The 27,157-nt window shown below is 36.0% G+C and overlaps 2 protein-coding genes across 4 annotated transcripts; both read left to right on the forward strand.

Annotated features, from left to right (window-relative positions):
* Positions 1 to 1,987: 1,987 nt before the first annotated feature.
* On the forward strand, positions 1,988 to 8,599 carry LOC140777457 (FACT complex subunit SPT16-like). The gene is made up of 2 exons (XM_073121592.1): positions 1,988 to 2,260; positions 5,131 to 8,599. The coding sequence occupies exon 2, from the start codon at positions 5,220 to 5,222 to the stop codon at positions 8,403 to 8,405; it is 3,186 nt and encodes a 1,061-aa protein (XP_072977693.1). The 5' UTR covers positions 1,988 to 2,260; positions 5,131 to 5,219; the 3' UTR covers positions 8,406 to 8,599.
* Positions 8,600 to 16,319: 7,720 nt separating this feature from the next.
* On the forward strand, positions 16,320 to 20,819 carry LOC140777429 (FACT complex subunit SPT16-like). Of its 3 annotated transcripts, none has more exons than XM_073121533.1 (2): positions 16,320 to 16,468; positions 17,344 to 20,819. In XM_073121533.1, exon 2 carries the CDS (start codon positions 17,447 to 17,449, stop codon positions 20,630 to 20,632), a length of 3,186 nt encoding a protein of 1,061 aa, XP_072977634.1. In that variant the 5' UTR covers positions 16,320 to 16,468; positions 17,344 to 17,446; the 3' UTR covers positions 20,633 to 20,819. The 3 variants fall into 3 exon arrangements, with proteins under 3 accessions (XP_072977634.1, XP_072977636.1, XP_072977635.1); XM_073121535.1 differs by having other exon boundaries at positions 16,331 to 16,637; XM_073121534.1 differs by having other exon boundaries at positions 16,331 to 16,622.
* Positions 20,820 to 27,157: the final 6,338 nt, after the last annotated feature.

Here is a 27,157-nt window from a genome sequence, read left to right on the forward strand (position 1 = left end):
AATGTCACACCCATTTTCATTCAAGTCAGTGGCTGAAATTTTTATTAGAGATGTTGCTCGGTTACATGGCATGTCACGCACGATTATCTCGAATCGTGATCGTGTATTTATGAATGACTTTTAAATTGAGTTTTTCCAATTATAGGGAACTCGATTGAATTTCAGTTTGGCCTATCATATATAAATAGACGATTAAACTGAGGTGATCAATCAAGGCATTGAGCAGTATTTGAAGTGCTTTGTTGGAGGGATGCCGAGACGATGGTTAGAGTTCTTATTATAGGTGGAGTAGTCTTACAACACCACCTATCACAGTAGCATTGATATGACTCCATTTGAGGTAGTGTATGAATGCACGGTTTTGATATTACGCGCTTATGACCTAGTGACATTTGTAGATCAGACGGAGGTGGACTTAGCTTTGATAGATAAAGATGCCACATTGAGGAGGTTGCGTGCCCATCTTAAACTTGCTCAAAATTGAATGAAGCAAGTTTATGATCATAGCCATAGGGAGCAGGAGTTCGACATCGGTAGTTGGGTGTTTGTGATGGTGCAACCCTATCGACAAGTGACCTTACGTCCGATACAAAATCGGAAGTTAGCATATCACTACTTCAGTCTGTTTCGGGTGTTAGAGCGTATTGGTCCGATTGCATATTGTTTGGAATTGCCAGAGGGGTCGAAAATACATACTGTCTTTCATGTTTCATTACTGAGGGAGCAGAATGGAGATCATGAGGTTGTTGGATCAGTTCTATCGGAGCCATTGGAGGAGATAGAGATTGTAGAGCCAGTTCATGTACTTGCTAGGCGACGTCGACGTCATGGTACTAGATTAGAGATGGAGATTCTAGTTGAGTGGTTTGGCAAGCCATCTAATGAGGCGACATGGGAGTTGGAAATGGATATTTTAGAGCGTTTTCTCGACTTTTTACCTTAAGGACAAGGTGGGGGAAGCGTGGTGGGCTGATACACTTAGTAAGAGTCTTTTCTTATTGCATTAGTTATTTATTTTTATTAAAATAAATTTTTTGTAAGTTGCGTTTGAACGCAGTTGGGGGCGTGTTTGAATGCATTTGCAAACGCCTGCATTAGGTTTACAAATACAGAGAATGTAAAATAAGTATTCGAACGCGGTTGGGCGCGTTTGAATGCCTGCATTGCGTTTGTATCAACAGAGAACACTTTTTGTACGTTTGAACACGATCAGGCGTGTATGAACGTGTTCAATGGGAATTTTCTAGAATTATGATTAATGATTATTAATTTAACTTATTGGCTAGCCTTTATAAAGGTGTGTGTGGCAGCCAAAATCATTATGCTATTGGATTATTAGTTTCTTGCCTCGTATCTTCTCTCTATTTTCTCTACTCTAATCTCCCTCCTCCCTCTTCACCAATGTGCCACTTATACTGTTGGCAATGTCTCTCCTAACTTCTAATCTCCCTCGTCTGTCGAACTCTCCTTCTTCTTTGGGATCTCAACCACTTCTTCCCTTTGTCTTTATCCCTTAAACCACATCGATAATCCACCCTCATCTCTATTATCATTCATAACCTTAAATCATAATTTCGTCCCCGTTGTAGTTCGAATCTGCAAAGAGCATAAATGCGAAAAATGTAGATTAGGGTGTTATAGATCGATTACACTTAGTTTCGTAATTTTATGACTATAGGAGAATATTTGATAAATATTTTTCTTCAATTGTGCGGACTATTTTGTTGTAATAAATCCAGATCTTAAAGGAATTATTCCGTAGCCTATCATTGGTATCAGAGCCTATCAATTTGGTACCGTAAAACCTATTACAAAGTCCTAAATATGGATTCAGATATAAATAGAGTATTTGTAAAAAGCTCGGATATGGGTACATATATGGGTCTCGTAGGTTTTTTCGGGTACGTATATGCATAATTTATAAATAGTATACCTTATAACCGCTATACTCGACCCGTTAACCCATAATATACTCTTACCAAATTAGCCTCTCCATCTCGAATCTTCTTCTAATAGCTCAGCCCTAGCAGCCTCCGCCTACCTCGCCCTCACTCTGTCTTCCTCCGACCTCGCCCTCACTCTCTCTGACCTCACCCTCACCCTTACTTTCACTTTCCCTCGCTCTGTCTCGCTCACTCTCTCCGGCGGTCCGTGCTCTTCCTCTTCACCCGCCGGACGCCGCCTCCGCCGGACGTCACCTTCGACCTCTTCCTCTTCATCTGCCTGTTTCTGTCTCCGCCGGACGCGGCCTCCGAGCTCTGTAAGCCTTTCCTTTTGTCACAATTCAGTGAATCACTATCTTGGCTGTACTTCGTTCACAGGGAATTGGTATTGAATAGAAAACCTGAGCTCATGTAGTTTGTTTATGCAATATGTTTGGTGATTTTGAATTGAAAAGATTATGATCTGAAATATGACTTCAGAATTCATGCTTATTATGATCTGAAATCTTTATATGAACTAGTTGTTTTTTCTATTGTCTTTTGTCTAGATATGGTAATATAGTTGCGTGCTGCTGATGACTAATTCCTTTAGTTTCTATCTGACGTAGAGAAGTTGTAGCCTCTGATAGAGCTGTTGGTCCATTAAATACTCTCATTTTTCAATTTTCATATTGAAATATTCTACATGTGAAATATTAGAGTGCTCTATCTTCCTTTAACATTTACCTTGTTTGTTGTTTATAACTTTATATAGTGCTTATAATGCGTGATAAATGTAAAAAATCATATGTACATGCTTGGACAAGTAATGACTCATATATAATTTGTTCCTTTGATGTTCTTATGTAACATCTTATGATTGAGAAAGGTGTCAGAAGAATTGAGTGAGAGAGGCTGGGAAGAAGGGAACTTTTAAGTATAATGACTAGCAGCTATTTTTTTTTGTACCTTTGGCTTTGTCAAGTGTGCAATATCAGATGGTTACCGTCTTCTCTACTCCTTTTTCTCTTGACAACATATTTTCTGTGTTCAACATTGATTTCCTCTTCATTTACTAAGTGTGAAGTTTATTGATTGATGATATTACATAGATGAACAGATATGTTTCATTCTTAAGACTATCGAAATTTTTTGTTTCGTATTCATATCTAGTTAAGATATGGTTCATATTTGTATCTGTTTAATATCCGATCCATATTCGGTTTGTATCTATTTAAGATCCGATTTATATTCGATTTATATGTGTATCCGTTTAAGATTAGATCCGTATTCGATTAATAGTTGTATCCATTTTGTTAGGATGTGGTTTTAAATTTTAAAATTTGCTATCCGTTCAATGTCCATATCCAAATCTATATACAAAACAAAAATATGGGTCTAGATGTAGGTTGAGCACTATCTTATCCATTTTCATCCCTACTCCCAACTCTAATCTCTCTTCTACCACACGTGAGCTCTCTCTACATGATCGTTCTCATCCTATCCGGCAGCGGTAACCGCTATCAATTACGGTGATGTTTGATTTGGTTTTGTTTTTCCTTTTCTACTCTGTGTGTGTGTGTCTTTGCTGCAGCAGCAGCAGCAACGTAAGAGGTGGACAGCTGCTGCTGCAGCAAAGAGAGAGAGAGGAAGAGAATAACTCATATATTCCCCCAATTTTTCTATCAGAGTGGTTACATTTATATAATTTTTTCTGTACTTTGTAACAATTTTTAGAATTTTATATAATTTAAAATATAGTCCGGTGCAGATACTGATACCAAAACTAAACTTAGAACCTTGCTAGTTTATATGTATTTAGATTGTGAAATGAGCTGCAGTTTTCTAGTATTCTAGGTTGTGCAAAATGTAATTTTATGTACTGATATAGAAAAAACAATCATGGAAATAATAGGCTGCAGACATCTTTCTTTTCTCAGAGCTCGAATTGGTAGAGTTTTATTCACTATGACACTCTATTTTAAATGAAATAATGTAATTTGTTGTGATGCTAATTCTTTTGTTGACACGGGCATTTCATCATGAGTTTTGAAACATCCAGATGATAACTTTGTTGAACCTGTGGCATTTAGATCAACCATGATGCTTCCTTCATAAAAAAAACAATAGCAAGATTACATTTTCTTTTGGGCTTAATAGTAATGTGAGATGTTCTAAGAAGATTAACTGAAAAAAGATTGAACCCAATTTCCTTTCAGTGTGTGCTGTCAATTTATTAATTAGAGAAAAGTACTATTTTGCTCTTCTTTTGTTGTTGAAATCATTGTTCCAAGTTTCGGCCGATCCCAATCTAGTGGCTAGTTTTGGCATTGTATTGGCCGCATACCCAATTTATTTCAGGTTGGGATCAGTCGTATCGGCTGAAACAGATTAAAATCGAAAGGGAGAAAGAGAGTGAGGAGAGTAAGAAAAAAAAGAGATAAAAAGAGCTCGTTGGAGGGAGTGAGAGAAAAAGAGAAAATTCATTGTTAGAGCTTGTCAGAGAAGCATCGCTGGAGAAGAATCAGAGATTGAGAGACTGAGACAGAGAGAGAGAGAGGAGGGAATAACAAAGGGAGAGACTGAGAGAGAAGGGAGTCAGTGAGGGAAAGGGAGAGTTAGTGGGAGAGAGAGAATCGGAGGGGTAGAGATCGAGAAAAGGGAGTCAGTGAAGGGGGGGGGGGGGGGGGGGGGGGGGGTGGAGATTCAATGAGAGAGAGAGAGGGAGTCGGCGAGGGAGATAGAGAGATAATGCGAGAAAGAGGTTATGGGAGAGCGGGAGTGAGTGGGAGAGTTAATTAGAGAGAGAGTTAGTCGGAGAGAAAAATTAATAAGCGTGATATAAGAGAGTTAGTGAGAGAGAAAGTAAATTTTTTTATTTGTATGAGAGGGAGAGAGAGTATGAGTGGTAGAAAGAGAGAGATAGAGATTGAGAAAATAATATTTATTATTTGATTTTTAGATTTTATATATGAATAATTTATATTTATATCTTATTATTTATTTTTAAAATTTTAGAATTTTTTAACATTTTAGAAATTATTTTAAAATCCAAATTGATATAGATAACTGATACTGTCGATACGCTCATTTTTTCGGACGACCGATCCTGATTTTGATACTTGAAACTTTGATTGATTTTGATTTCTGTGTCTGTTTGCTTTTACATTTTGAGATCCTTACATGGTCATGTTTATAATTTTTGCAGGTTTATTAGCTCTTTCAAGAAAACAGGATCAATGATGCTTATTAAGCTCATGAGCATTTGAGCTGCATTGCACATGCTGTCTGGTGACAATGGCTGATAGGCCGAATGGTCACACGAAACCAGCCTCTGGAGGTGGGTCTGGTGCTTATACAATCAATCTTGAGAACTTCAGCAAGCGTCTGAAGGGGTTTTATAATCATTGGAGGGAGCATAAATCTGATCTATGGGGTTCGTCTGATGCAATTGTAGTTGGTACACCACCTACTTCTGAAGATTTTCGGTATATAAAATCCTCGGCTTTGAATATCTGGTTGGTGGGTTATGAGTTCCCAGATACCATAATAGTGTTTATGAACAAGCAGATCCATTTTTTATGCAGCCAGAAGAAGGCCAATCTACTTAAAACCCTAAAAAATTCTGCCAAGGAGGCTGTTGGCGCCGATGTTGTGATACATATCAAGGCTAAAAATGATGATGGGTCTGCCTTAATGGATGATATATTACATGCTGTTCGTGCTCAGACTGTTTCAGATAGTCCAGTCATTGGTTACATTGCAAAGGAGGTACCTGAAGGTAAACTTCTCGAAACCTGGTCAGAGAAGCTAGCTGGGTCAGCGTTGCAGACTAGTGATGTAACAAATGGTTTCTCTGATTTTTTTGCTGTCAAAGATGCTTCTGAGCTCACTTGTGTGAAAAAGGCTGCATATCTGACATCATGTGCGATGATAAATTTTGTTGTTCCTAAGCTGGAGAAGATTATTGATGAGGAGAAGAGGGTCTCTCATTCTGCATTGATGGAGGACACAGAGAAGGCTATACTTGATCCAGTTAGGGTCAAGAGCAAACTTAAGGCAGAAAATGTTGATATATGCTATCCTCCCATCTTTCAGAGTGGAGGTAAGTTTGACCTCAGGCCAAGTGCTTCAAGTAATGATGATGATCTGTATTATGACTCAAAAAGTGTTATCATTTGTGCAATGGGCTCAAGGTACAATAGCTATTGCTCTAATATTGCCAGAACATTTTTGATTGATGCTACTGCAACTCAGAGTAAGGCATATGAGGTCCTCTTAAAGGCTCATGATTCTGCAATCGCTGCATTGAAGCCAGGCAGCAAGGTCAGTGCAGCTTATCAGGCTGCTGTTGCAGTGGTTGAGAAAGAAGCTCCAGAGCTTCTCCCAAATCTAATGAAGTCAGCTGGAACTGGAATTGGCCTTGAGTTCCGTGAACCTGCGTGGAACTTAAATGCAAAAAATGATCGGACAATCAAGGCAGGAATGGTTTTTAATGTTTCGCTTGGTTTTCAGAATCTGCAAGCCGAGACAAACAATGAGAAAACAGAGAAGTTCTCTTTATTGCTGGCTGATACAGTTATAGTTAGTGAAAGGCATCCAGATGTCTTGACTGCTGCTTGCTCCAAGGCAGTTAAGGATGTAGCTTACTCATTTAATGAAGATGAGGAAGAAGAGCAACCCAGAACCAAATCTGAAGCAAATGCCAGTGAGGCATTTCCATCCAAAGCAACTCTTAGGTCAGATAACCAGGAGATGTCCAAGGAGGAGTTAAGAAGACAGCACCAGGCAGAACTTGCTCGCCAGAAAAATGAAGAAACTGCCAGGAGGCTTGCTGGTGGCGGTTCTGGATCTGCTGAGGGCAGAGGTCCTGCTAGAACTTCAAATGAGCTGGTTGCTTACAAGAACACCAATGATATACCTTTTTCTAGGGAATTGATAATACAAGTGGACCAGAAGAATGAGGCTATACTTCTGCCAATATACGGAATTATGGTTCCCTTCCATGTGTCCACTGTCAAGAGTGTGACCAGCCATCAGGACAATCGCACCTGCACCATCCGCATTATCTTCAATGTGCCTGGGACGCCGTTCAGCCCACACGATGCCAACTCCCTGAAGTTTCAAGGTGCTATCTACTTAAAAGAGATCACCTTCCGCTCGAAGGATCCGAGGCATAGCAGTGAAGTTGTTCAGCAGATTAAGACTCTCAGGAGGCAAGTTGCTTCGAGGGAATCAGAGAGAGCTGAGAGGGCCACTTTGGTTACTCAGGAGAAACTTCAGCTTTCTAACAATAGAATGAAGTCTATGAGGGTAACAGACTTGTGGATACGTCCCTCATTTGGTGGTCGTGGAAGAAAGCTTACTGGAACTCTAGAGGCTCATGTTAATGGGTTCAGATATTCTACATCCAGACCTGATGAACGGGTTGATATTATGTATGGAAATGTGAAACATGCCTTCTTCCAACCTGCAGAGAGGGAGATGATTACACTTCTGCATTTCCATCTTCACAATCACATCATGGTGGGAAACAAGAAGACTAAAGATGTCCAGTTTTACGTTGAAGTGATGGATGTTGTGCAGACACTTGGTGGTGGCAGGAGATCTGCGCTTGATCCTGATGAGATTGAAGAAGAGCAGCGCGAGAGGGATCGGAAGAATAGAATAAATACGGAGTTCCAGAACTTTGTCAACAAAGTTAATGACCATTGGTCCCAGCCGCAATTCAAGGGGATGGATTTGGAGTTTGATATGCCTTTAAGGGAGCTTGGGTTCTATGGGGTTCCTCACAAGGCCTCTGCCTTCATTGTTCCTACTTCAAGCTGTTTGGTTGAACTGATCGAGACACCCTTTCTAGTCGTGACATTGAGCGAGATTGAGATTGTTAACTTAGAGAGGGTAGGACTTGGACAGAAGAATTTTGACATGACTATTGTATTCAAGGATTTTAAACGAGATGTTCTTCGTATTGATTCTATTCCGTCTGCATCACTTGATGGAATTAAAGAATGGCTAGACACAACTGATCTGAAGTATTATGAGAGCAGACTGAACTTGAACTGGCGTCCGATACTGAAAACAATAACTGATGATCCTGAAAAATTTATTGAGGACGGTGGCTGGGAATTTTTGAACATGGAGGCAAGCGACTCGGACACAGAAAATTCTGAAGAATCAGACCAGGGGTATGAGCCATCTGATGTTGAACCTGTTTCTGAGTCAGAAGAGGAAGCTTCTGACAGTGAGTCACTAGTGGAGTCTGATGAGGAGGATGACTCGGAGGAGGACTCTGAGGATGAGAAGGGGAAGACATGGGAGGAGTTGGAACGGGAGGCAAGTAATGCTGACAAAGAGAAGGGGGATGAGTCAGACAGCGAAGAGGAGAGGAGGAGGAGGAAGGCAAAAGCCTTTGCAAAGTCTCGTGTTCCTGATCGAAGGGATTTCAAGAGCGCACCTCCAAAGAGGCCAAAGTTCAGGTGAAGGAGTTCCACTTGTGACTAACTTTGTCCCCTAGGATATTTGATGCAGCTGTGCTTATGCTTCCAGGTCTGATAATGTTCTTATCGTTCTAGATTTTCTGGTTGTGTTGTAGTGTAATGGTTAGCTGAAGGAGAACATGCCTTTTGTGAAATGTTAGTTGCCTTACAGTTAATTTTGGTCTTATCTTTCCCGAATTTTATGCTTAATCACTTTAGTTTCAGCCAATGCTAGTTGCTTTTAATATAACAATATTTTTCTTTAAGAGGTAGTTGCTTTTGTCGAATGAGATTAAGAGGTAGTAGGAAAGAGGAGAAATTTTTAAATAATTTTGAGTCAAATTAAAAGTAAAATTGCAATTGAATTTTTGTACAGACTAATTTGAATAATATTTCTAATCTGGAATATGGATATTTTTATATTTATTCTAACCTAAAATAGTGTTTCGTAATTTAGAATAAGAAAAGAGATAATTTTGAAGTGCACGGTGCTTATTTTCTTCTTCCTTCGTCGCTTTTTTATTGATAGCTACTAATTTGACTGTTTTTATAGTCCACAGTGTCAGGGTAATTCGTAAGCTCGTTTTAGAGGTTTTGACCAAACTAGCCCTATTTTAAATTTTATTTACTGAAATAGTGACATTCTAAATTTAATACTATAAGAAATTTATTTCACTGCAGCTCTAAGAGCAACTTCAAATCGGGCTCCAAATTTGGAGCCCGGTTGAGCTCTAAGAGCATCTCCAAGGGAGGGAGAGTTAAGTGACCGGTGCGCTCCAACTCATCGGGCTCCATATTTATTATTTAATTAATATAATATTATATATATATATATGTTAAATCAACTTTTTAATATTATTATTTTTTAATAAAAAATATATGTTTATAAAATTCTCACCGATATCTTTATAATAAGACTAATATTTAATAGTTTCACACATAATTTTAAATTACTATTTTTTTAATTAAAAATATCAAAATTATATTACATAAAATAAAAATAAAATATTTAAAGTAACTTAAATAATTTAATATTAGACTCATTTTAAAGATCTCGCATTCTAATGGTACTATTTTTGTTAAAAATTGATTAGCAAAATTAATTATATATTCGGTTTAATTAATTAGATTATTTAATAAAGGATACGGACAGAATTTAAAATTTTAAATGAAGCTTTTGTAGGGTAAAATTAGTATTTCTAAAAGTTGAATAGTATTGGAGCTGGGCTCCAAATTTTTAAATGGGGCTCCAAATTTGGAGCTCCACTGTAGCTGGCTCTAAATTTGGAGCCCCATTTGGAGCTCAGTTGGAGCTCTATCGGGCTCCAAATTTAGAGTTTTGGAGTCCGGTTGGAGATGCTCTCTAAACCTAGCTCTAAATTTAGAGCTAAAAATAATGGAGCTCCATATTTGGAGCCCCACCATGAAAATGGAGTCCGGCTCCATTTGTCATTTTAACTTTTTAAAAATACCAAAATTGTCCAATAATTATTATATTCAATAATTATAATTTAATTTGTATTTTTTATTAAATAATTTAGTTAGTTAAACTAAGTATATATTTAGTTTTACTAATTGATTTTTAATAAAAATTATACCATTGGAAAGGTCTCATTGATACCTTTAAAATGAGTCTAATATTGAATTATTTTTGAGTTAATTTAAATTTTAAATTTTTTATTATTTATAAAAATGAGTCTAATAAATTATGTATCCTAAAATATAATTACTCAAAATTATCCCCAATGTAAATATTAAAAATTAAAATACTTATTTTGATGTTTATTTCGTATAATGTAATTTCGATGCGTTTAATTAAAAAATTAGTAATTTAAAATTAGTTCTGAAACTACTGAATATTAGTCTTATTTTAAAGATCTCAATGAGAGTTTTCTAACTATATATTTTTTATTAAAAAATAATAATGCTGAGATGATCTATTAAATAATTTAAAATCGCTAATATAATAATATATATTATATTATTATTTTAATATATATGGAGCCTAGCGCGTTGGAGTGCATCAGGTTCTTACTTCATTTTTGGAGCCAACGTTGAAGATGCTCTAAGTAGGATGATAAATTATTAAGTGTTTTATTTATGCAAAAGTAAAATACTGATCATATCAGAGCTGTTTTTTATCAGCATTTTTTATTTAAAAAAAAGCTGAAAAATTAAGCGATTGTTTAAGGAAAGATGATACACACAAAATGTTGAACAATAAAACGACGTATTATTAAAAATACTAAACATTTTGTTCATTATTAGGCCTTTGAACTATTTTTGTACTTCTAACAAATAGTCCATTATATATATGTATATATATATATATATATATATATATATAATGTGTTATGAAGAAGAAACAAAAATTTAATATAATAATTTTGATGGAAACTTAATCGAACCTAAAGATATATGTAAAAATATAAAGAAAAAATTTATAACGCCCGTAAATTTGTACTTGTTTATTTATTTTAGTTATAAAATTTGTCATTACAAAAGTATAAAAAAGATCTATGGTTTTATATACAAGGTTTAAAATGTGTTGCAGTAATAACTAGACCCCGAGAAATCACTTCAATTAGAAGTTTGGTCAACTTATCTATTACTAATGTGAACTAGGCTAGATTGGATTGTATCACAAAGATATTGAACTCGATAGATCATGTCTATTTATTTTTTAATTAATTTTTATTTATTTTTTATATAAGTCATTAAGGTAAGTCTAATTATGTCATATAAGTTCTTAAAATAAATTTAGTTAAGTCATGTAAGTCAATAAGATAAGTTTAATTAAGTCACATAAGTTATTAATACAATTTCAATTAAGTCACGTAAGCTACTAAGACAAGTTTAATTAAGGCATATAAGCTTCTAAGACAAGTTATAGTATATAAGTCTTTAGGACTAAGTTCGAGTAAGACTTATTGTACCTGACTTTTATATATAAAGGGGCAAAGCTTCGTTGTCTATTCAAACAAGTATCTAAGCATTGAGAAATTGTTTTAGTCTTGAGTTTATCTTAGGAGTAAGAGTAAAATAATCTACGAGTTGAAGTAAGTTAGTCATAACCGTTTATTTTCGTAGGAATAGATCTAAGTTAGAAATCTTAATTCTACCTCTCACGCATAACCACCATTATCTCCAGGAACCACTGTATCTTACAATTGTCCACCACCACCTTTGGTGGTTTGCTACTTTCTGATGACCACATCAACGTCGAATATTTATCATTTTGTCCTGTTCTAATTTTGGTCCACTCTTTTATTTATATTTTTTTATTCTGACCTTCGATTTAGATGAAACTATAGTCATTAGAACCTTAACTCACGAGGCTACTACCACCTAAATTTTTATAATTTTTTTACATTTGGATTTTTTCATATCTAATTTGCAATAGTTGTAGATTTCATTCCACCTTCAGCTTTCTACATCTACGGACATTAGAAAATTAGCAAATGGCTCTTTAATATCTTATTAATGTATTAGTTTGAAACTTCCTATTAGACAATTAGCAAATGTTAGATTATTGTAGTGGCTTATGAAAATATTAAAGTCCAATGGTGATCTCAATTCCTAGTGGCATCAAGAATTGGGAGCAAGTATGGTATTGGTACATGAGTTCATAGTGTTGCTTTCAACTCCACCAGTTTGATGCTATTTGAACGTGAGAATCGAGTCATTAATCTGTGTCTAGTCGAGTTTAGTTAATTGATTTTGTTTATAGTTTTTAAATTTATATTAAAGTGGATACTTTGCAGATGTAAGCTCAATAAAGTGAATTGAATCTGACCCGCTATGACTTACTCTTATAAATAGGAGCGGTCATAGGTTATTAGATTAGCCATTTTATTATTTTGCATTTACTCTTTTAATTGTAACTAATTATTTTCATAGAAGTAAATCTAATGTAGTAATCATAATTTTATCTACAAATCATAGCCACTATCCATCTCCACGAGCTACTAACCCTTACAACTAACCTCCACTAATCCACGTAGGGCTGTCAAAAAAACTTGCTGGCTCGCAAGGCTCGAGTCGAGTAGAGCGGTCATGATCCGAAGTCGGAATCATGACCATGTACCTTAATATGCTTGAGATATACGAAGCCTTACTAATACTTCCTAAGTATACAATGGCGAGAATAAATAAAAAAAAAAAGAATTTGCTTTATTTGATTTAAACCAAATGTAATAAAAATAACTATTGTCATGATTAATGTGTCTCTAAACGAATTGAATTAATAAATAGTCTAAAACATAAGACTAAAGGAACGGAAAAGTAAATTAAATGGGTAGGTCTTAAGTGGAGGTAGAGTCCCGATGCATCTTGTTTAGTCGTCACATTGACCATTACTAGAAATATCTAAGAGAAAAATTCATGAGTTAACAATTATAGCTCGCTCAGTCAGTGGAATCCACTCGAAAACTCAATAAATCTAAAATTTATAGTGTTAAAAAAAAAATCTAAATTTAGCGATATAAAATGACAATTTCTATTAAGCATGCTTTTAAAGTAACAACCATAATAATAGAAAGGCATAATTTATACCATGCTCAGTTTCAACATATTAAATTTTTCTCAAAAATAATAATGTTATTTGGTTTATACCTTGTGGATCAATATCAACTAGAAATTATTTCGAGATGACGTTCGAGTCTTTTTCTCATAGTTGATCTAGTTAGGGTCATTAGGAGGTGTCACTATATGATAAATATACCATGTCTTTTCTACTAACCGTTGAGAGATATTAGTCACCTCAAGAAGTCTTTTGATCTATCCCGAGACTATTCCATAACCCCGTCAGAGTCACCTAAGAAAATCGCTGTAGTGATCTAATATAGAAATTTTCTCTGGACTTTCATTTAGACTTGAGTCACCATTGAAAGTCGCAAGCGATTTATAACAAAACTATTCTTTAAGTCATACCAATACTAGTTATATTCTTTTCAACTAAAAATTGAAATTTGTACGAAGTATAGCGATACACTGAATTATAATAATTAAATTGCACATAGAAAATATAATAAATAAAATTGCACACAAAAAATATAATAAATAAATTGCACACAAAAAATATAATAAATAAAATTGCACACAAAAAATATAATAAATAAATTTGCACATAGAAAATATAATAAATAAATTTGCACACAAAAATATAACAAATAAATTTGCACACAAAGAAATACATGGTCTAATAAAATATATGAAATATAATATGAATAAATATGTGAGTGAATCCACTCACCTGAGTCTAGGTAAGATAATTGAAATATCAAATCTCTAGTCTATGTGTTAAAAATCATCACCAGGAGCCATAGAGTGGTCTCCGATCGCTCTGGTTGTGCTCCAGCGCTCCAATTTGAGGGAGAAGAATAAGAAAGAGATGAAAAGAGGGAAGAACAATTTGAGGAACAAGAATAAGAAAGAGATGAAAAGAGGGAAGAAGAGGGCAGTGGTCAAAGAAAAAGAGAGAATTTAGGGTTTGTTTTATAGAGAAAAATCTAAATATAAATCAAATTTGGATTTGGCCGAGATACTCGTGTCTGCCCTGTTGGGTGGCAGTGAGGGAAAGGGTGAAGGATTGTTCTCCAAGAGTTTTTTTTTTTCTTTTAGTTGTTTCACGAGTTGACTTTTTTAGCCCAAAAAGTTAATTGAGCCAAGCCGAGCTAAAACCAACTAGTTGAGCTCGGATCGAATTAGCTTGAAATATATATTATCATATTCAGTTCTGTTTATTTATTCTAGCATAGTCGGTAATAATGCCTTTTATTCTTACTTATGACCTAGTTTTGAATCAGACTTGCTACATTTTTCAAGGTAGTGTATTAAAATTTTAAAATGAAGTTCACTTTAGTCGCGTATCAGAAATGAACAAAATTGAAATGGTCTTTACATATAGTCTCTTTACAAATTAAAATGTGTTCTCTCAAACTAACATAATATTTAACATTTTAAAAAAGAGCCACTTGAGCGGAGCTGATCCAGCTCAATATGGGAAATTGGATTTGACATGCTATTACTCTACTCCTATAAATAGGAATAGTCATAGAATATTTATTACGATGAAAGGAATATTGGTTTAGCCGTTTGATTATTTATTAGGAACCATATCTAGATTGATTCGGTGCTAAGAAAATTATAAAAATTTAGATAATCATAGTCTCAGAAGTTAGGGTTCTAATTATTTTAATTTTACATAAATTGGAGGTTAAGATAAAAAAATATAAATAAAATAGTGAATGAAGGTCAAATAATATATTGGTAAATATCTAATGTTGCGGCAGTTGTCAGAGAAGGCAAGACAACTAAGGGTGGTGGTGAACGACCGTAAGGTAGGGTGGTTATTGGAGGTGATGATGGGGCTATAGGTTGGAAGTAGAATTAGGATTTTTAACTTAGATCCCCTCCTAAGAAAATAAATAGCTATAATTAACTTACTTCTACTTTTAGATTATCTTACTCTTACTCCTAAGATAGTCTAAAGCTAAAACATAATTCTTAATTTTTCATTGGATGCTTGGATGATTAAACAAAAATGCTTAGCCTCTTTATATAAGTGTTGAGTACAATGAGTTATACTCGGATTTACCCTAAAAGGCTTATACAACTCGAACTAAGATTTATCTTAGATGTTTACATGACTTAATTTGTCTTAGTAGTTTACGTGACTTAATTAAACTTGTCTTAGTAGCTTACATGACTTAACAAGACTTACCTTAATAGCTTACATAAGAGATATAAGGGCTTATATGACTTAACAAGACTTGTCTTAATGATTTATAATAAGAGATATAAGGGCTTACATGACTTAACAAGACTTTACTATTATTTTTTCTAAGAAATTTCAAATAGCACTACATTTTCATTATTCTTTTATTAATATCTCGTTCTTATAGATTTTTATAACCAGATCTCACTTTTTTTCTCTATATTTTCTGAGGCTACAACATATAAAGACAATATGTGGAAAAAAGATTGCAGTAGACGAGAGTAGAGACATAGTCTCTTGCTTGTATTCTTCTTCTTCTACTACATATTGAAAGCTTCCAGCTATCTCCCCAGAAATATTGGAGAACTTTTCGAATTAACCACTTAAAATTTTATGTCTCTTCTTTTATTTTACTTTGCTCATTCTTTTATTTTGGTTCTCTCCTCTTTTGTGGCTTTAATCGGCAATAGAGGATCCAATGCTACTGCTGTAACAAGTGGAGTCAGTGTGCCAGTAAAATTAATTTGGACTGGTTGCTATTAATTTTGCTGAATCCACATCCCCCATTTATTTGTTTGATCAACTCTGGCCAGCATTCAAGCACTATCCTTATGATGGTTCGATTTCTAGATGATTTCTAGATGAGCATAAACACAGTTGGTTCTAAATGAGATATCCTTATTAATATCTCGTTCTTATAGACTCATTTTCAGTTTTCTTTGTAAGCGAGGTATTATTTCTTTCTTTCTTTCTTTTAAGTTTGCTCTTCTGATATTTAGTACTCATTAAATATTGATAAGACAATATAAGAACGGAGAGAAGAGGCCCATAGAGTCTTTGTTTCTCTTTCTTATTATGCTACCGCAACTTCTTTTTCTTCTCCTTTTGCTGCTATAGCTACAAGTTTCTCTGATCATTCTTTAATAAGAATAAAAGACTAATTAGAGATAGTAGTAATATAATTATAATTAGCTAAATGAGACTTTTATAAATTATACCTTATATTTTACCTATACGGTGAGTGATTCACAACCTAGTTTTTATTTGTATTTTAGGCTTAATCGTGCGGAGTAAACTATAATTCCTCTGTTTTTAAAATTCCGAAACGAATTATTAGGTTAATCGGCCGGATCCGGTATATTTCTGGTAAGATCCGACCCGGATCCGAAACTGACCGACTTCATTCACGTTCTATGGCTTCTTCTCTTTCCCAACCCTAATCGCTCTCTTCCCCGCGCGAGTTCTCCCTACGTGATCGCTCTCTTCCGATCCGGCAGCGGCGATCCCCGGCGAGGAAATTTCCGACGACGGCGACCTTCGGCGAAGGGAACCTCGGAAACGGGAGCTCCGTGAGTCTCTCTTTTCTCTCCTTTTCCTTTGTTTGGCTTTATTTTCCGTCTCTCTCCCTCTCTCTTTTTCTTTGCTGCAGCAGCAGCGTAAGAGGTGGAGAGCTGCTGCTGCAGCAAATAATCAAAGATGAAGAGAGACGAGAGGGGAAGAGAGGTAGAGAGGGAGAAAGTAACATATATTTTTCTCCTATTTTTCTATCATCGTTTTTGAATTTTTTTAGGGTTTTTCTGTATATTTGTTTTTAATAATTTTAGAATTTTACATAATTTTTTTACAAATGGCCCGATGCCGGTACCGATACCAAAACTGAAACATAGAAACTTCCTAATTTTTATGTATTGAGATCGTGATAATGAGCTGCCCTTTGCTAGTATCCTAAGTTGTGCAAAATGTAATTTTCTGTACTGATAAAGAGAAAACATTCATGGAGTTAATAGGCTGCAGACATTTTTTTTTTCTCAGAGCTCGAGTTGGTAGGAGTTTTGTGCAATATGACGTTCTTTTTTAAATATAATTTAGTGTGATGCTAATTATTTCATTGACATGACCATTTTGTAATGAGTCTCGAAACATTCAGAATATAACTTTGTTAAACCTGTGGCATTGAGGATCAACCATGAAGCTTCTTTCACGAAATAACAATAGAAAGTATACACCTTTTGCTATTGACTTGGTATTGTGAAATTTTCTAAGAGATTAACATGAGAAAGGTTGATGCGAATTTTCTTTCAGAATGTGTTGTCAGATTAATTAGGGAAAAAGTACTACTCTGCGCTTCTTTTTTTGTTGACATATATTCTCTTTTTCTTTCTGTGTGTCTGTGTTTGTTTTTACAGTTTGAGATCCTTACATGATCCTGTTTTTCATTTTGCAGGTTTATCAGCTCTTTCAAGAAAACAGGATCGAGGGTGCTTATTTATCTCAGGAGCATTTGAGCAGTAGCTAAATTTCTTGTTTGCACATGCTGTTTGGTGACAATGGCTGATCGGTCTAATGGTTACACGAAACCGGCCTCTGGAGGGGGGTCTGGTGCTTATACAATCAATCTTGAGAACTTCAGCAAGCGTCTGAAGGCATTTTATAGTCATTGGAGGGAGCATAAATCTGATCTATGGGGTTCGTCTGATGCAATTGTAGTTGGTACACCACCTACTTCTGAAGATTTTCAGTATTTAAAATCCTCGGCTTTGAATATCTGGTTGGTTGGATATGAGTTCCCGGACACCATAATGGTGTTCATGAACAAGCAGATCCATTTTTTATGTAGCCAGAAGAAGGCTAACCTGCTTAAAACCCTAAAAAATTCTGCCAAGGAGGCTGTTGGCGCCGATGTTGTAATACATGTCAAGGCTAAAAATGACGATGGATCTGCCTTAATGGAGGAGATATTACAGGCTGTTCGTGCTCAGACTGTTTCAGATAGTCCAGTAATTGGTTACGTTGCGAAGGAGGTGCCTGAAGGGAAACTTCTTGAAACCTGGTCGGAGAAGCTAGCTGGGTCGGCATTGCAGACTAGTGATGTAACAAATGGCTTCTCTGATTTCTTTGCCGTCAAAGATGCTACTGAGCTCACTTGTGTGAAAAAGGCTGCATATCTGACATCATGTGTGATGATAAATTTTGTTGTTCCTAAGCTAGAAAAGATTATTGATGAGGAGAAGAGGGTCTCTCATTCTGCATTGATGGAGGACACAGAGAAGGCTATACTTGATCCAGTTAAGGTCAAGAGCAAGCTTAAGGCAGAAAATGTTGATATATGCTATCCTCCTATCTTTCAGAGTGGAGGTAAGTTTGATCTCAGGCCAAGTGCTTCAAGCAATGGCGATGATCTGTATTATGACTCGAAAAGTGTCATCGTCTGTGCAGTGGGCTCAAGGTACAATAGCTATTGCTCTAATATTGCCAGATCATTTTTGATTGATGCTACTGCAACTCAGAGTAAGGCATATGAGGTCCTCTTAAAGGCTCATGATTCTGCAATCGCTGCATTGAAGCCAGGCAGCAAGGTCAATGCAGCTTATCAGGCTGCTGTTGCAGTGGTTGAGAAAGAAGCTCCAGAGCTTCTCCCAAATCTAATGAAGTCAGCTGGAACTGGAATTGGCCTTGAGTTCCGTGAACCTGCGTGGAACTTAAATGCGAAAAATGATCGGACAATCAAGGCAGGAATGGTTTTTAATGTTTCGCTTGGTTTTCAGAATCTGCAAGCCGAGACAAACAATGAGAAAACAGAGAAGTTCTCTTTATTGCTGGCTGATACAGTTATAGTTAGTGAAAGGCATCCAGATGTCTTGACTGCTGCTTGCTCCAAGGCAGTTAAGGATGTAGCTTACTCATTTAATGAAGATGAGGAAGAAGAGCAACCCAGAACCAAATCTGAAGCAAATGCCAGTGAGGCATTTCCATCCAAAGCAACTCTTAGGTCAGATAACCAGGAGATGTCCAAGGAGGAGTTAAGAAGACAGCACCAGGCAGAACTTGCTCGCCAGAAAAATGAAGAAACTGCCAGGAGGCTTGCTGGTGGCGGTTCTGGATCTGCTGAGGGCAGAGGTCCTGCTAGAACTTCAAATGAGCTGGTTGCTTACAAGAACACCAATGATATACCTTTTTCTAGGGAATTGATAATACAAGTGGACCAGAAGAATGAGGCTATACTTCTGCCAATATACGGAATTATGGTTCCCTTCCATGTGTCCACTGTCAAGAGTGTGACCAGCCATCAGGACAATCGCACCTGCACCATCCGCATTATCTTCAATGTGCCTGGGACGCCGTTCAGCCCACACGATGCCAACTCCCTGAAGTTTCAAGGTGCTATCTACTTAAAAGAGATCACCTTCCGCTCGAAGGATCCGAGGCATAGCAGTGAAGTTGTTCAACAGATTAAGACTCTCAGGAGGCAAGTTGCTTCGAGGGAATCAGAGAGAGCTGAGAGGGCCACTTTGGTTACTCAGGAGAAACTTCAGCTTTCTAACAATAGAATGAAGTCTATGAGGGTAACAGACTTGTGGATACGTCCCTCATTTGGTGGTCGTGGAAGAAAGCTTACTGGAACTCTAGAGGCTCATGTTAATGGGTTCAGATATTCTACATCCAGACCTGATGAACGGGTTGATATTATGTATGGAAATGTGAAACATGCCTTCTTCCAACCTGCAGAGAGGGAGATGATTACACTTCTGCATTTCCATCTTCACAATCACATCATGGTGGGAAACAAGAAGACTAAAGATGTCCAGTTTTACGTTGAAGTGATGGATGTTGTGCAGACACTTGGTGGTGGCAGGAGATCTGCGCTTGATCCTGATGAGATTGAAGAAGAGCAGCGCGAGAGGGATCGGAAGAATAGAATAAATACGGAGTTCCAGAACTTTGTCAACAAAGTTAATGACCATTGGTCCCAGCCGCAATTCAAGGGGATGGATTTGGAGTTTGATATGCCTTTAAGGGAGCTTGGGTTCTATGGGGTTCCTCACAAGGCCTCTGCCTTCATTGTTCCTACTTCAAGCTGTTTGGTTGAACTGGTCGAGACACCCTTTCTAGTCGTGACATTGAGCGAGATTGAGATTGTTAACTTGGAGAGGGTAGGGCTTGGACAGAAGAATTTTGACATGACTATTGTATTCAAGGATTTTAAGCGAGATGTTCTTCGTATAGATTCCATTCCGTCTGCATCACTTGATGGAATCAAAGAATGGCTAGACACAACTGATCTGAAGTATTATGAGAGCAGACTGAACTTGAACTGGCGTCCGATACTGAAAACAATCACTGATGATCCTGAAAAATTTATTGAGGACGGTGGCTGGGAATTTTTGAACATGGAGGCGAGCGACTCGGACACAGAAAATTCTGAAGAATCAGACCAGGGATATGAGCCATCTGATGTTGAACCTGTTTCTGAATCAGAAGAGGAAGCTTCTGACAGTGAGTCTCTAGTGGAGTCTGATGAGGAGGATGACTCGGAGGAGGACTCTGAGGAGGAGAAGGGGAAGACATGGGAGGAGTTGGAACGGGAGGCAAGTAATGCTGACAAAGAGAAGGGCGATGAGTCAGACAGCGAAGAGGAGAGGAGGAGGAGGAAGGCAAAAGCCTTTGCAAAGTCTCGCATTCCTGATCGAAGGGATTTTAAGGGCGCACCTCCAAAGAGGCCAAAGTTCAGGTGAAGGAGTTCCACTTGTGACTACATCTGACCCTTTGAAGCAGCTGTGCTTATGCTTCCAGGTCTGATAATATTATTATCGTTCTAGATTTTCTGATTATGTTATAGTGTAATGGTTAGCTGAAGGAGGAGAACATGCCTTTTGTGAAATGTTAATTGCCTTACAGTTAATTTTGGTCTTTATCCTTCTATGCTTAATCACTTGAATTTCTGTTGATGCTTGTTGCTTTTAATATAATACTATTGTCCTTAGGCTCCCGTTTATGGAATGAGTTTTCTTGTTATGGTATAATAACTAAATAACAACTCAGCTATAATAACTAAATAACAACTTGGCACAACTTTCTAAAATAAATTTAATAATAATTTGAAATTACTATTTTGTCGTAGATTACACAACACCTCAAAATAATATTTTTTTGCTTTATTTCCGTCATTTAATTTAAAAAGTCATTAATTCATAATGCAAATTCATTATTTTTTATTATTTTAATATTAAGTTATGTCACATCAAATATACATCTTATTTTTTTATAATAGTAATTGACGAATTAATAGAATAGTACTAGGAAAGTGGAGAGTCAAATTAAGACTAGAACTGTAGTTTGGTTTTTGTGCGGAATAATTTTTTAAGTAAAGAGAGAATCTTGAAGAGAATGGCGGCTTATTCCGGTTTCGTGCCTGTCTACTGTCACAGGGAAATTCTTAAGCTCGTTTTGGTGTAAATCTGATTAATTTTGTAGCGAAACACAATAGATTTAATCTTGACAAATTTCAGATTCATATGATGAGGATGTCAGATTTGGGAGGATCAGGGAAATTAATTTCCAATGTTCAAAAGAGTGACAAATTTGATTTGTTATACCTCACCAAAAGGAAACCCTAAATTTGTTATTCGCAAGTATGCCCATAATTACGTTACTTATCTCTTAAAAGCTTTTGAGTTCCCAGATGGCCGGGATTGGCCGCTGACGGAGGGGATCGTGAAGATCGAATTATATTCTTGGATAACCGAGTTTTTAAGTCTACTCGTAACTAGACCATGAGAAATCATGTCTATTGGAAGTTTGATCAAGTTATCCACCTTTCTTACCTCAATGAACATTAGATAATTAGCAAACGGTTCTTTAACTTCTTATTAATATCCTCGTTTGAAACTTGTTAGAATGATTGTTGTGGCTTATAGGAGATATGAACATCTAATCCTAATCTCAATTCCCAATTGCATCAAGTATCAATTACGGTACCCTCTGTTACTTGAGTTGCTTTCTAACCCCATCTCTTGAGGGTGCAGTAGGCTCACTCCTTTCTCTCCTCCCAGAGAGAGCTTCTCCCTTGTCGCTGGTAGCAGCAAGACTTTCATCTCCCATCCCCTAGCCATGAGTTAAGGGAGGGGTGCACTTTCCCTCCTCTTTTCCCCTCCTTTTTCCCCCATCTAAAAGTCCAATGTTCCTTCTGTCATCGTCATATGTCGACCGTTGCCTAGCAACACCACTATCGTTGATGCCTCAACCGTCCATCTCATTACTCCATCGTCTGTGCTGAGCACCAAGGGTCATGGATCTTGCCTCGGTCCGCACCTTGACCCTCCGTGTCACTAGCGTCGCCGGTTATTGTATACCTCATCTGCCTTGCTTCTATATTGTCGTCATCCACTCCAATCGTCGTGGTACTTGCCTTCCATGGCCTCGGCCCTCAGTAGCAGTCACCTTTGTCTGACCGCCTCTGCCTCACCTCGCTTTATGCTCTACCGTCGTTGTCCTAGTCTATAAATTTCATAGATGCTTTGAGAAATTAGTTTCTTAGTTTTGTAGATGTATTTGACAGCTATCATTCTCACCTTCGCTATATGTTTCTTTTTTTTTCTTTTTTTGTTTTGTTCTTGGTGTTGTTATTGGTTTCACAGGTTACTCAAATGGAGTCTTAAGATGATTTTGTTATGATAATTGGGTTTTGTCTCTGGTGAGTTTGGATTCCTATGTGAGCATGCTCCTTTGTTGAGTACTCAAACTTTCAAGACTCATACTGTTATATTTGTAGTACAGTCGTAGTTAGCCAAGTGAGAGACTTATTTCTAGAGTATTGCTTTATCTCCACTTTTCTTATTATGCTTAAGTGCTTGTTCTTGATACTTGATACTTCGTTTTTACTATAGTCCAGTCTGTAATACAGCTAAGTGAGGGACTTGTTCTTAGGGTTTTTACCATATTTTCCTTTTCTTCCATAGTATCGAGTTGTAATTACTTGATTGAAACTAATGATATGAATAAGTGTACGGATTTTCCTTCCAAAAATATAAAAAAAACTCCCATCTCTTGATTAGGAATTATATAGAGGACAATATTTTCTTTGCCATAAATAGTACCCGTTCAAATATGTTGTATTTAAATGCAAGACAAGATCAATCAACACGATCTAATTGATCAAAATTAGATGAAGTGACGAAAAAGAAAACTAGGTAATTCTTACATTTAAACTCGGCTAGGCCACCCGCCAACACTACCTATCAAGTTGGGCGAAGGCCAACCCAAAACCAATTCAGATTGGGCTACTTGTAATGCAGCCCACTCCTACCTTGGGCTGGGCCACACTCAACCCAAGTCCAATGGATCCCACTCTCATTCCTCTACCTCAATAGGAGACCAACCAAGGAAGAAAAAGGAGGTAGCCATCGATGATCACCGCCATTGCTAGCTGAGACCAACATGTCGATAGTCTCCAATAAGTCGAGGAAGAATGCATGATGCTAATGCAACAACTTGATCGGAGGTGAAGTAGAGTTGACCTTGGAGAAGAGAAGCTTGACGATGAAGGAAAGATGCAAAATTGAAAATCAATGGTGCAAATAGCATAAAATCAGTTCTACAACATTCAACGAGGTGAGAAGAGTTACACAACCCTTGAGTTCATCGTCGGTGGCCCTGGAGGATGCCAAAATCAATAACCAGGCCACAAGGGTCTTTATCCAAAGTTGCCTAAAAAAATTTACACGAAAAAAACAAAGATGAGAGTTTAAAGGGGTTCGATTGGAGTCAACAATATAAATAGTTGAAAGTACGCTAAGAAGTCGATGATGGGTGGATATGAGGTGAAGTCATGGCATGAGGACACCAACGAGAAGCTTCCCGGGCTGGCACAAGGGTAGACACGAGGTTGTCGTCCATCCAATTTCTTGGACAAAATTGTAAAACTATAGGAGGCAGAAGACTACCTAAGGTATTCCAATTGATTAGATCCAAAGTTTTTTTTCTCTCTTAATTCATCAAAAAAGGTTTCTACATTAAAGAAAAATAGCATCTAGATTCTTAGGCGTCTCCCAATCTATTCTGGATTTTTTTTGTTAGATTCACAGTGCAATCTAATCACCTTGCTACATCTTAATCCATGGATTATCCATCCCCTTGACACTATTCAATTCAGACATACTAGCTATATACAATATTCCAGCAAGCAGACTGTCTCCATATGTTAATAACAATTGTATTCTCAAGGCATTAACTATGACATCATCAACATCTAAATGAAAATCTAGAATACATGGTACTATTATATAATAAACTCCTATCTGCCTGCTATGCGTACTAATTTATTCTGTAACTAATAAAATGTCATTGCTTTTAACTTTTCCAACTAACTCATCTAGTTGCCAACAATCAAAATTTCACAATAATTTGGTATTACAATCCTAATTTTTTTTATATACAAGAAAATGAAAAAGAATAAACTCTTTATACGCCAATAAGTGAACATATATAATAACACTCAATATATTCTGATACACTTAGTTATGATTTTTTCTTATTATATTAGTTATTTATTTTTATTAAAATAAAATTTCTGTAGGTCGCGTTCGAACGCAGGTGGGCTCATGTTCGAACGCCCTTGCGAACCCCTGCATTAGGTTCCCAAATACAGAGAATGCATAATGCGCATTCGAACGTGGTTAGGCGAGTTCGAATGCCTGCATCACGTTCGCACGTACAGAGAACGTCTTTTGTGCGTTCGAACGCCACCGCGCTCTCGATCGGGCGCGTTCAAACGCGATCAGCGGGAATCCTATAGAATTATGGTTACTTATTATTATTAGGACTTGTTGGCTAGCATCTATAAGTATGTGGATGGCAGCCAAATTCATTATGGAATTGGATTATTGATTTTTTGCCTTTTATCTTCTCTCTAGGCTTTCTCCCTTCTCCCTCTTCACCATTCTTCCACCTCTACTATCGGCGACAAGGTTTCTCCTAACTTCTAATATCTCTCGTCTATTGAACCATCTCTCTTCCTTGGGATTTCGACTACTTCGTTCCCTTCATCTACATCCCTTAACCATATCCACCATCCAACTTCATTTTCATAACCATCTATAACCCTAACATCCACTCTACTTGTCATCACCACCATAACCCACGTTATTTTGTATTTTCGTCCCAGTTGTAGTTCGAATCTGTGAAGGGAGTAAATACAAAAATTGTAGATCTAGAAGTTATGAATCTAATCCACTTAGTTTTATAATTTTCTAACTACAGTATAATATTTGACAAATATTTTCTCACGATTGTACGTACTGTTTCCTACAATAAATTTCGTAGCCGATCTTTTAGTACTAGAACCCAGCATATTCTCAATGGGTACCCAACTTTGTCATTCTTATTATTGGTTACATCATTATATATATATATATTCTACTTTTCCTTGATTAACCAATTAACAACTTTGTAGTTTAAATGTTCAAGAATGACTATTCAAAATAATACTCATGACAACATACCAATATATTTGTAGCTCCTAATACACTGAGCACAAGCAATCTTCTAAGAGTCCTATTAATCTGAGAAATTTCCTATTAATCTCCATTTTTTCAATAACATATTGTCAAATTAAAATTCACAACATTCTTCCATTATGGTCTCCTGCTTACAAAATTTATAGCATCACTATCAAATAATTAGCTAGCACCCTTATTTTACTAAGTATCCAAAGTTTAAATAGCTTATTGGGGATTACATACTACTTACAATGCTTTCCATCAACTCTGTTTATGCAAATTACTCCAAATTTCAATTACTCAAACTTAAAACCTAATATTTAATATGTTTGTTTAATGTTATTTATTATTTCAATCTAAATTAATTAAGTTTCATCAACTCTATTTTTTACTTTGTTAGCTTCATTTATTTCATTACAGCTATAGCTGGTTCTCGACTTTCCACGTATATCATCACCCTTAGACTAGAAAAGACATGTAGATTTTAATATAATCTAACAAAATTATTAAAATAGCTATGATACTTAGTTAAATTTAATAGAAAGTTTAATATTTTCATTTTAGTTATAAGTATAAAGATTGGATTAAAATTTTTTAAAAATATTTTTATTAAAAGAAAGAGAAAAAAAAAAAAGACTGATCATATTCTTGTGTACTTATCAATGATGAGACAATTTGCATTGGAGCTTGCAATATTCTACACAATCACTGTGAAATATCATGGGTTTTAAATCCATTATTTTCTTAGTAAAAGTTGTACGCTATGCTGTTTGTCAAGCCACCAACTCTACCCAGTTGATTATAGTGTAAATCCTGCACAGTTGATGTGCACTTCGTTGAATCTAAAAGATGTAGTGAAGTACGTTTTTCTTTTAATTATATCATATACGATTAAATCATTACTGCAATTATTATAGATGTCACGCTGACTGTCCCAAACCTCGCTTTTTTATATTTGTTTCAGATATATAATTTTTCATTAAACACAAAAAGGTCATATCTCTGACATGCTCAAACCAAATAATCCAAGATATATATGTTGGATTAATTTATATTATTTTAATAATTGGGCCACATATGTAAATAATTCATGTGTGCATGCTATCATTTAAATAAGCCTAAAATTAAGTAATTTAATTAATTATTAATTAATTGTCTTAAGAGTGTTATTGTTATGGAATTTATGTGTAGATATCATTACGTAATTTCTTTTTCTACGAGGGGCAAAATTAAAAATAATTTTTTTTATTCCTTACGTATCTCCTCTTTCGAGAAAATTCTGTGATATTCACTAAGAACAGAAGATAAAGACCATTATAAGGATTATCTCCCGCTTTATTTTTTCCATCAATGGATTCAGGTATGCTTCCACAAATTTAATCTCGTTCTACTCATAGTTTTAACATGGATATAAAGCATACTATTTTAGGGATTGAACTGGACAAATTAGTTTGATTGATCAAGTTTGAAATTTGGCTTGAATTGATTAAGACTTGAAATTGCTTATTGATAGACTCATTTAAGCTTGAGCTCGGTTGGAACTTGAAATTGGCTCGAATTGAAATGATTTCAATTCAAGGTTGATCATAAATCAAGGCTCGAAATTATTTTCAATTCAAGCTTAATTAGAAGTAGGCTCAATCAAGCTCGACTTAATTACCCTACATATAGCTATGTAGTGCTTGACGGTGTGTAGTATAAACTTATGTCCTTTGTATTGTGTTGTAGTACAAATATCATAGTATATTTATGTGACATAATTTT

Source organism: Typha angustifolia, chromosome 15 (assembly GCF_048772165.1).
Source record: "Typha angustifolia cultivar Huaian chromosome 15, ASM4877216v1, whole genome shotgun sequence".
Taxonomy (NCBI): domain Eukaryota; kingdom Viridiplantae; phylum Streptophyta; class Magnoliopsida; order Poales; family Typhaceae; genus Typha; species Typha angustifolia.